The sequence below is a fragment of the Sceloporus occidentalis genome, unplaced genomic scaffold (assembly GCF_023333645.1).
Source record: "Sceloporus occidentalis isolate IW3139 unplaced genomic scaffold, rSceOcc1.0.p SCAF_8, whole genome shotgun sequence".
NCBI lineage: Eukaryota > Metazoa > Chordata > Lepidosauria > Squamata > Phrynosomatidae > Sceloporus > Sceloporus occidentalis.
This window is the reverse complement of record NW_028316988.1, coordinates 30,552,115-30,562,620: the sequence shown is the minus strand read 5'-3', so window position 1 is coordinate 30,562,620 and position 10,506 is coordinate 30,552,115. Positions and strand designations below refer to the sequence as shown.

Sequence of the window (10,506 nt, the reverse complement as noted above, 5' to 3'; positions counted from 1 at the left end):
TGACAGTGAAAACATGGTTTCTGCCAAATGTTTCTACCTTTGTGTTGTAAGACTTCCAAGCCTCATCTAGTCCAAGGCTGGGCAACTGTGTTTGGCTTGGAAACCAATTTTCTGTTTGTGGGGGCCAAACAGACTGCCAAAAACGGGGATGGAGGAGGAACAAGTCTATATCTCATTTTGAAAAATGGGTAATTTTTGAGGTTTAACAGCATGGGGCAAAGCTGCGGCCAATTAGGGCTACATCTGTACTGCAGAATTAATGCAGTTTGACACTGCTTTAACTACCATGGACCAATTTGTTGTGGCACCGCAGCTTGTTGGCAGCGAAAGCTAAAATATCTCCCAAATCCCAGAATTCCATAGCATTGAGCCATGGTAATTAAAGCAGTGTCAAACTGGATTAATTCTGCAGTGCAGATGCAGCCTTAGAAATTGAATCACTGCTCCTATATGCTTCCAGCAGAAGTAACTTACTTTTGCAGGAGGCAGAAACAGGGCAGTACAGGGGCAAGGGGCTATAGAAATATCCAGGAAGGGGTTCTGTATGCAGAACCAGGTTTCCACTCATCCCAACTGGATCCAGTCTAATCTCTGGATGCGAAAAGATTCCTGCTAAGCTTATCCAGCCTTTCTTTAAATGAAAAACAGTCCAGTCTGTTTCCAGAGTAGTTTGCATAACTCCTGCAAGCAATGGTTTTTCTGGTGTGTGAAGATATAGTGTGTGTGTGCGCGCATATGTGTGTGTAATTTCCTTTTCATGGCAGGTGGCAGGCAGGGAGGAATAGACAGAATTGCTTCCAAATTTTCATTTTTGATCCATTTTGTTCAGGGGTGGGCAACTAAGAAAGAGCAGGAAGAACCCTTGGGAAATCTTGGAGGGCTGCACTAACTTGCTGCACCCACTCTTGTCAAAATAATAATAATAACATATCAATTTTTTGGCCATGGGGGCAGTTTTACTGTGTTTTGGGGCCATTGTAGGCTGTTGTTGTTGTTGTTCTGTGCCTTCAAGTTGTCTCCAACTTATGGTGACCTTGGTGACCAGGCTTGGTGGTTTTCTTGGCAAGTTTCTTCAGCAGGGATTTGCCATTGCTGTGCACTGAAGGTGAGAGAGTGTGACTTCCATGGCTCAGCAGAAATTTGAATCCTGGTCTCCTAGTCCAATGCTCAAATCACTACTCCATTACAAATCTAGGGGAAGCCTTTTCTAGAAGAGGACATGATTAGGAATCACTTCCAGATCCAGAAAAGGCTTCTCCTCTGTCGGTTTCACAATTCAGGATCTTCCCAGGCACTGATGTTTCTAGGCCAAAAGCTGAGACCTAACTAGGGATAGTGGTCCCATTGAGCATTGCGTGTTACGTACCAACCAGCGTCGCCCAGAGTTTATCATTCAAACACACGCATACACATATTCCTGTTTGGAAATGAAGACAGAAATCTTAGCTAAAGGTGATGATCCTAGATCAAGGTGAAATGACGGGATGATTCTTTCTCACTTAAGAAGAAAATAGGAACAGGGAACCTAGCCTACTGCTTCTAACCAGAAGGTGAATGCAGAGCAGAGGGTGAGCCCTGGCATTATGACAACTAGGAAATTAACTAAAGGGTTAGTCAGACAGTGGAAATAATCTGGATTGAATCTTTGTTGTTCACGTGCATTTCAAATGCATCCGATTTAAGTTTTTTTGAAGGAGGGATGCCAAAAACCCCACTTAACCCAGGATAATCAATGTCAGCTTCTTCCTGAGTTTTTCTAAAAGGATCACATTCTCGGCTGTATGAATAACCGATGCGAATAGACCCGGGATAAACTTCTGCATGTCTTGAACGTGCTTTGAAAACATTCACATCATCAACTCCATCTTTATTTGAGGGCTGGCATGTGTGAGCAACAGAAGTTGCAGAGATGTGGTTCCATAGTGTGAACAACAAACCCGGAATGCGTGAGTAAGATTATTCGTATAGTTGTGCTAAAACAAACAGCTTCTGCATGACTCCTAAGTAAATATACAGACTCTTTCTACATTGCAGCAACAAACTAATGAAGCCTCCTAGCTGAGCTGGAAGGTTTACAGCGAGCCCTTTCCCAGAACTGAGACCTCCTCAAAAAACCTGGAGGATTTGCACCCTTGTCTCCTGCCTGGAGATGATCCACAAACACTGGAGACTCGGCATCAGCCCCTGAGATCTGGCAGTCCTATTCCTAGTCCTGAATTGACCCAGGGCCCCTGCAAAATGAGGCAAAAATGCCACCACCACCCAGCCTCTAGAGAACATTTTGGGTGAGAAGGTTTTGAAAAATCTTGCTCAACCCTATGGGGCCTCCAAAGATGGTGGAAATGCCCTCCACACTCCATAGCGGGCATTTTGGAGCAAACCCCTTTTTGCTATATCTTAGGAACCCTGCTAGACTGGACCTAAGATGTATCTAGTGCACCATCCTTCCCCCCCCCCCAAACAATGGCCAACTAGATGCCCCAAGTTCCTTGCAGAACTAGAAGGCAAGAGTGGAAGCAACCAATATTCAGTGGTAGAGTGCTTCTGAGCCTGGAGACTCCATACATGTTTATTTAATACAGTATTTAATTTCTTACACTCATACCTCACCTTCTGTACAATGAGCTCCCCATGGTGTACATGACTCTCCTTTTCACTCCAACAGCAACATCCCTGTGGAGTAGGTATGTTTGGGAGAGAGTGGGAGCAACTAGTCCATTGTCACCTATCCACAACACTAGCTACTATTAACACCTATTCTACAAACATTGTAGTTTGCTAAGGAGCAGCCCTCACCCTAGCTTTGTGGTAGCCATTTCCACACAGCTATGTGCAGATCATAGAACATTCTCAACTGTGGAGCTTCAAAAGGGCCGTTGTTGTGGTTGTGTGCCTTCCAAGTCATTTCAGATTTAAGGCAACCCTGTCATGGGGTTTTCTTGGCAAGCTTCTCCAGAGGGGATTTGCCATTACAGTCCTCTGAGACTGAGAGAGTGTGACTTGCTCAGGTTCCCCCAGTGGGTCTACATGACCAAGACCTAGTCCAACACTCAAACCACACCACCAGGCAGGCAACTTCATAAACCTCTGACAGCTCTATCCTGGTGAAACGAAGACCAGGCGTTGTCCTGGTGGTCCTCCTTCAATACCTCAAACCATAGTTTCCAAGTCAAGGAAAGTCATAGTCCCCCTATTTTCTGAACTAGCTAGGCCTCATCTGGAGTCTTATGTTCAGTTCTGGGCATCTCATTTTAAGAAGCTGGAGCTGGTTCAGAGAAGGTCAACCAGGATGATAAAAGAGATGGAGAACAGCAGATACAAGGAAAGGTTGAAGGAGCTGGGCTTGTTGAGATGGGATCTGATTTTTTTAAAGACTTCGAGGGATGTTCCAGAGAAAAGGGGGCAGGTTTGTTCTCTGCTGCCTCAGAATGTAGAACCAGGTCTAATGGTTTTAAGTTACAGGAAGGTAGATTTCAATTGAACCTTAGAAGGGATATCTTGATGGTAGGTGGTGTTGGGCAATGGGATCCATGACCTGGAGATGTGGTGAGATCTTCTTCTCTGGATGTCTTCCAAAAGAGTCTAGACAGCTCCTTCCTGATGACGCTCTATCTGGAATCCCTACATTGAGGAGGGGTTGGACTCAGTTACCTCTCTCTCATTACTATGAAGGTGATGCACTCCTTACTCTGGACTTTTTACACCAAGGTTGAATCTTTCCCAGAGCCGGCCGGTTTCCTAGAGAGGACGTTCTTCATTTCCTGCGTGACGCCATTCCAGGGCTTCCCTTGGATTTGCAGCAGGGCCGATTCTGCCGAGAGCGTCCGGTGCATCCGTGGAACGGCGTAGCAATCCTTCTCTGGTATCGGATCGGCGCTCCCAGAGGAGGTGACATTGCTGCTTGCTGGGGTGGTCAGGTGGGACTTCTGCTCCACGTACGGCGGGTATGAAAACTCCCGGTGGATCTCCGGCCGGGGCCTGGGGGAGACCACATTCTTGGCATTGTTGAGATGCGCAACGGATGTTTCGCCGCTGCGGGCTGAGTCATTTTCGTAGAGAGTGTGCGAAAGCTCTCCTTGGCCACGCCGGGCCGCTCTGGAAGCTCGGATGAGCACATGGACGATGGTCAGGATCAGGACAACGATGCCTGAGGATAGGATGCAGGCACTGGTGATTCCCGTTGCGATCTCAAACAACACCAGTATGTACATGGAGAGTGCTGCAAGGCAATCAAGAGAAGCAAAGTTTTAAATAGCCACATTTTCTAAACTCCAACTTTTCTGTATCCTCCTTTTCTGGATTGTCCTTAAAATGAAGAGAACTGAATACAGAACTCCCACACAATATATTGTGGAAACATCCCTTGTCTTGGAAACTATGGTTCTGTTAATGCAGGCCCAAATATTATTTGCCACCTTCGCTGCAGCATCACACTACTGGCTCATCTCTAGTTTATGATCAACAAACCCAGGGTCCTTTTCACATCTACCACTGCTAAGCGAAGTATCCATCATCCTATACTTGTGCATTTGGGTTTTGTGGTTTCAATGCAGAATTTTTGCATTTGGCAGTGCTGAATCTTATCGGTTTCAGCGCTGTTTTCTATTTTGTTTTGATTTCTTTTTGCATACCACTTCACAAATAGGGATAGTAAAGACTGTAGAGAAAACCCTGGCTGGTGTAGTGGTTCAAGGGTTGAACTATGCCTCTGGAGACCAGGGTTCGAATCCCTGCTCGACCATGGAAACCTATTGGGTGACTGTGAGCAAGCTACACTCTTTCAGCCTGAGAGAGGAAGGCAAAGGCAAAACCCTTCTGAACAAATCTTGCCAAGAAAACCCTGTGATAGGCTTGCTTTAGGGCGCCATAAGACAGAAGCAAATTGGAGGCACACAAAAACAACAAGAAAGAGTACAGTCAGCCCTCTATATCTATGGATTTTTTATCCACAGATTCAAACATCCACAGCTTGATAATGCCCATATATACAGGTAAGGGACACTATTATACTATGCCATTGTATTTAATGGGACTTGACCAGCCGCAGATTTTGGTATACACAAAGTGTCCTGGAATCAAACACCAGTGGATACCAAGGGTTCACTGTAGTTGTAGTAGTAATACCCCATTGTATATAATGGGATGTCAGTATCCATGGATTTTGGTATCAACGAAGGGTCCAGGAACCAAACTCCAGTGGATACCAAGGATCCACTGTAATAATAATAATAATAATAATAATAATAATAATATCCCTTTATATAATGGGACCTGAGGATCCACGGGTTTTGGTATCCATGGGGGATCCTGGAACCAAACCCCAGCGGATACCAAGGGCCCACTGTACATTTATTAAAATTATAAGGTGATGCATAATAATAATGATGACATGAACGGAGGCATCATTTTTGAACAGAGGGCAAGCATGAGCTACCCCTAAAGATGGTTGAGAGGTGGTGGAAATAGGCCCACTTACCTGCCAGGTAGACCGAGATTCCACAGCAAAACAGACCGACAGCAACGTGGCGCACTTTCCGGCTGTCTAGGAGGAACCAGTCGCTGCTGTGAACCCAAAGAAAAAAGACTGTGATTACTCATTTCCTCTTATTCACACAGCACCATCTTTGCACTTCTCGCTCCTGGTGTAATGTTTGATGTAAAGCTAGCAGGTTTCTGCCCCAAGCAGTTTACAGTCAGACCTTGAGACCCCAAACAGAGAAGACCAAAGAGGCAAGGGACTGGAGAGGCTGAGTTAATGGGGCAGATTTGCACAGGTTGAGAAAGTTACTGTTTAGGACTATCACCCCCAGAATCCTATGATTACTGGGGTATTCTGGGGGTTGTAGTCTTGGCAAAGAACCTACCCCAAGTTTTGAGAAAGAGCTCTATTCACTGTGGTTGAGGAACCTCAAAACACAATCTTGGATTGTTAAAAATGCTGGTGTTGTATTCGAAACAGAACGTCATTTTATCATTTTTCTGTCTCTCCTGTAAGATTCTTAACCCCTTTGCCTGATGAAGAAGCCAGTGGAGCTTCGAAAGCTTGCATCGTGTCTTTTGTGCATTTCTGTTCAGCCGATTAAAGGTATCAGTGTTTTGTGGGATTTTATAGCTAAGGAATGGTTACCCTTTTTTGAAGAAGAAGCAGTGGCTTCTCCTTCACTGGAGGGTTTTAAACAGAGCTTGGATAGCTATCTCATTCATTGTGGACACTAAGGTGGACTTTGGGATCTCATCAGCCTGTTACAGACAGCCAAAATAAAGCTGTTTTAAGTCACAGTGGAGGTATGGTGTTTCAATGATGCATGCATCCTAAGAGTCCAGAAGCCACACCAAAGCCACGCTCCTGGAGCGTGGCTTTGGTGTGGCTTCTGGACTCTTAGGACGCATGCATCATTGAAACACCATACCTCCACTGTGACTTGAAGCAGCTTTATTTTGGCTGTCTGTAACAGGCCATCCTGCTCTTACAATAAAAGGTTTTCTTCCGGGGAGGTTTACCCTTTACTTCCTTTGAGGTTGAGAGTGTGGCCTGCCCAAAATCACTAAATGGGTTTCCATGCTTGAGTGGAGATTCAAACCACGTTCTCCCAGACTCCTAGGCTGCGTTCACACTGCAGAAATAATACAGTTTGACACCACTTTATATGCCCTCGCTCACTGCAATGGAATTTTCCGAAGTCTAGTTTTGTGAGACGTTAGCCTTCTCGGTCAGAGAGCTCTGGTGCCACAACAAACTCAAATCCCAGGACTTTGCATCTACACCTGGCAGTTAAAGTGGTATCAAAATGGATTATTTCTGCAGTGTGGATGCAGCCTCTTTGCATTTGCAGACTTTGCATTGACACATGGCAGTTAAAGTGATATCAAACTGGATTATTTCTGCAGTGCGGATGCAGCCTCTGTTGGTGCCACCACAAACTACAGAACCCAGGATTGCATAGCGTTGAGCCATGGGAGTTAAAGTGGAGTCAAACTGGATTATTTTCTGCAGTGTGGATGCAACATTCAAACCACTAAATCCCACTATTTCAAAAGAAGAAGAAGAAGAAGAAGAAGAAGAAGAAGAAGAAGAAGAAGAAGAAGAAGTACAAAATTTCCCTTCCGACAAATCTAATGTTCTAGTTTCTATTTATGTGTATTGTCTCCTACTGGAAGGAAGGTGGGATGTAACTTAAATATATGAATAAAGAGTCCTCATAACTGGATGTGTGTAAAAGCATTAGCTACCTTTGCGGATGATACAAAACTAGGAGATGGGATTAACATATTGGAGGATAGGAACAGAATTCGGAAAGACCTTGGTAAGCTGGAAAACGGCTGAAACTAATAGAATTAGACGCAATGGAGGCCAATGCAAAATTCTACATTTTGGCCACAAAAAGGAAATGCAAAGTATAGGATGGGGAATACTTGTCTTAGCAGCAGTACATATGAAAAGGACCCTGGGATTATGGTTGATCCTAAATTGTACATGAGCCAGCAGTGTGGTGCTGCAACAAAAAAGGCAGATAATATTTTAGTTTGCGCTAAGAGAACTGTAGTTCCCAAGACCAGTGAAGTCCTAGTCCCACTATATTCTGCATTAGTCAGGCCTCCTTTGGAGTAACTCGCTCTGGGACCTTATTTTAGGAAGGATATAAGCAGCTGGGGAATCGAACCCACGGCCAAGAGAAGTGGTGGGGTCTCCTTCTCTGGATGCCTTCCGAAAGAGGCTGCTTCCCGCTGGGGATGCTGTAGCTGGAGATGACCCTTGGGGTGTCTTCCAACTTTAATATCTATGACGCTGTGGTTTCAATATTTCCATTAACAATCCCGCTTTTTCATCCCAAGCGAGCTGAAGGTGACTTTACACAGCTCTCCGCCTCTTTCCTTTTCATCCTCATAACAACCCTGCGAGGTAGGCTGTAAAGGAAACTGAAAGGCTCAACTTTGTGGGGATTAACTGATTTAAAAGAGGAAAGCCGGAAAAACCAATAATAGCAGCGACTGGTCTAAAATCCATCAGAGTTTGGCGGAAAGGACTCTCGTCCTCCTGACTACGATTTCCAGCTGCTTAGAGGTCAGTCGTGCGCCGGTCCCTATGAACACTGACCTTTGGTTTGGCATGTGTGAATGAGTCGTGCTAATGCATGTAAAACGGGTGTTCTCTGGTTTAGGATGAAAGAGAAGGAAGGGGCTTTGGTTAATGATGCAGAGAAAAGAGCAGCACATGTGATGAAAAAAAGCAAGGACAACGCTTGCAAAGATTAACCTCTACATTTAGAGTTGTGTGTCGTCATTAATGGTCACGGCCCCCAAAGGAATCCACTTTTGTTATGGTCAGAAAATCCATCCCCCACTTCTCCATTTTCTTCCAGAAATCACTGAATTTCCCATCTTCCTCCGTTTTGGTTCAACTAGGAGCATTATGAAAATCCAGCTAAGCCACTATATTCAGCAATGTTGTCCATATAGCAAAGTACGACAGCATCCAAAATCCACGAAACCTTTCATCGGCCAACCAAAAGGCACAAAATAGAGAGTGTGTATCCAAGGTAGACTGCCCTGGCGCAGTGAAGTTCCATTCCTCTGTCCTGGTTAATAGAAAATCAAGGGAAATCTTTCCTTAGAGCTTGGAAATGTGTTGTTTTTCTGGACTACAGCTCCCAGCATCCACTGCATGGAGCTATCTCTGCTGGGATGCAGAGTATTTAGAGATCGCTTGGTTTTAAAAGGAAAGCAAGAGCCTTTAGCTTGACCAAAGTGCTGCTCCAGGTGCAGATAAAATGTGCCTGAGCCAAATTATTGTTATGGCTTAACCAAGCAACATTTTAGACCTGGCTCCCTTTAAAGCCAATGATGAAGAGACTGAAATAAGAAAAGGTTTTCTATACCTTGGCTCAGTCATAAGCAAAGCTGGAATCTGCAGTGAAGAAACCAGAAGACTAAGGCTTGGAACTAGACAAGATCTTGAAGGATAAAGAGATATCATTAAATGCTAGATTTAGGATTGTCCATGCCATTGTATTTCCCATTTCTAACCCTAAAAGCCAAGATGAATAAACTGAGACGGATGTACTTTGGGCCCACAGTGAGAAGGATTTCCTTGCCTCCATGGACTTTAGCGGAAGGATCCGCACCCTATCAGACTTCCTTTAAACTTCGGACTACTACCCGAACTGAATGGATTAGCCACAAAGTGCCCAGCGCAGACCCCCAGCTCTCACCCACCCACTTACCTGTCCTGTTTCCCACCTGCTGTTGGGAATAACCCTGTGATACCTCCTTTAAACTTTGGACTAGCCTCCAGATCACACCCTCCCCATGGCTCTCACCCCATCAGACACCTCTCGGGGGGAGGATCTGCCCCTAGGAGAACTCCTTTAAACTTCGGACTACTGCTCGAACCAAATGGACTAGCCTCCAAGTGCCCAATGCAGACCCCAACTCTCACCCACCTGTTGCCCAGCTGTCAGAGGTAACTCTATGAGACTCCTTCAAATTGGGGACTACCACCTGAATGGACCAGCCTTGAAGTGCCCAGCTCAGGCCCTAAATCTCAGCCACCCCTCCTGCCCCATTGCCCACCTGCAGACTGTCACCTGAGGCCCCAGTCCCAGGGCTGACCCCAAATCTCCCCCCCCCCGATCCCCCCTGTTCAGGAGGGAGCTCCTTCAGCCTTGGGCCCAGTGCAGACCCTAAGCCTCCCTCGCCCCCCTCCCAGCTCCGGGGGGCTGCTGCTGCCTCTGCCTGGCCTGGCCCTCCTCCTCCTCCTCCTCCTCCTCCTCCTCCTCCTCCGTCCAGACCCACCTGTCCGGGGCTGGCTGGCATCGCTCTGCGGCGCAGTAGGAGTGGAGGAGGCTGAGCAGGAGGCCGGCCAGGCTGAGCACCAGGCAGAGGGAGGCCAGCGCCGCCGAGGCAGCCAGCAGCAGCCCCCGAGGGCCCTCCGGCAGCCAGCCCCCCGATGCCGCCGCTGCTGCTGCTGCTGCTGCTGGTGCCGCCCGGGCCCCGGCGGCCTGGAGCTGGAAGAGCAGCAGCGAGGCCAGCAGCGCCAGCAGCCCCGAGGCCCAGCCCAGCAGCCCCAGGGCCCCCAGCACCCGGGGCCCATAAGCAGCAGAGCAAGCAGGAGGAAGGGAAGAGCCCATCGGGGGAAGGAGGGAGGGAGGAGAGGAGGAAGGAGAGGAGAGGAGAGGAGAGGAGAGGAGAGGAGAGGAGAGGAGAGGAGAGGAGAGGAGAAGGGGAAGGAAGAAGAAGAGGAGGAGGAAAGAAGGAAGGAAGGGGAAGAAGGAAGGAAGAAGAGGAGGAGGAGGAAAGAAGGAAGGAAGGAAGGAGGGAGGGAAGGAGGGAGGGAGGGAGGGAGGGAGGGAGGGAGGGAGGAGGAAGGGGAGGAAGGAGAGGAGAGGAGAAGGGGAAGGAAGAAGAGGAGGAGGAAAGAAGGAAGGAAGGAAGGAGAGGAGAGGAGAGGGGGAAGGGGAAGGGGAAGGAAAAAGAGGAGGAGGAAAGAAGGAAGGAAGAAGAGGAGGA

General features: G+C 47.1%; 1 protein-coding gene across 2 annotated transcripts; it reads right to left on the bottom strand.

The window, feature by feature from the left end:
- Position 1: 1 nt before the first annotated feature.
- On the bottom strand, positions 2 to 10,147 carry TMEM221 (transmembrane protein 221). Of its 2 annotated transcripts, XM_089535863.1 has the most exons (4): positions 9,793 to 10,147; positions 8,877 to 8,951; positions 5,477 to 5,562; positions 2 to 4,219 (listed from the first exon to the last, which is right to left on the bottom strand). In XM_089535863.1, the coding sequence occupies exons 1-4, from the start codon at positions 10,125 to 10,127 to the stop codon at positions 3,699 to 3,701; spliced, it is 1,017 nt and encodes a 338-aa protein (XP_089391989.1). In that variant the 5' UTR covers positions 10,128 to 10,147; the 3' UTR covers positions 2 to 3,698. The 2 variants fall into 2 exon arrangements, with proteins under 2 accessions (XP_089391989.1, XP_089391990.1); XM_089535864.1 differs by lacking the exon at positions 8,877 to 8,951.
- Between the last annotated feature and the right edge of the window lie 359 nt (positions 10,148 to 10,506).

Excerpts from the sequence above, each read along its gene's own strand:
- TMEM221 (XM_089535863.1), bottom strand. The coding sequence starts at position 10,127 with ATGGGCTCTTCCCTTCCTCCTGCTTGCTCTGCTGCTTATGGGCCCCGG. Across the intron at positions 8,952-9,792 it reads TGCCAGCCAGCCCCGGACAG|ATCTTGTCTAGTTCCAAGCC; the intron begins GTGGGTCTGGAC and ends TTATCCTTCAAG. Across the intron at positions 5,563-8,876 it reads TTGCTTATGACTGAGCCAAG|CAGCGACTGGTTCCTCCTAG; the intron begins GTATAGAAAACC and ends TTGGGTTCACAG.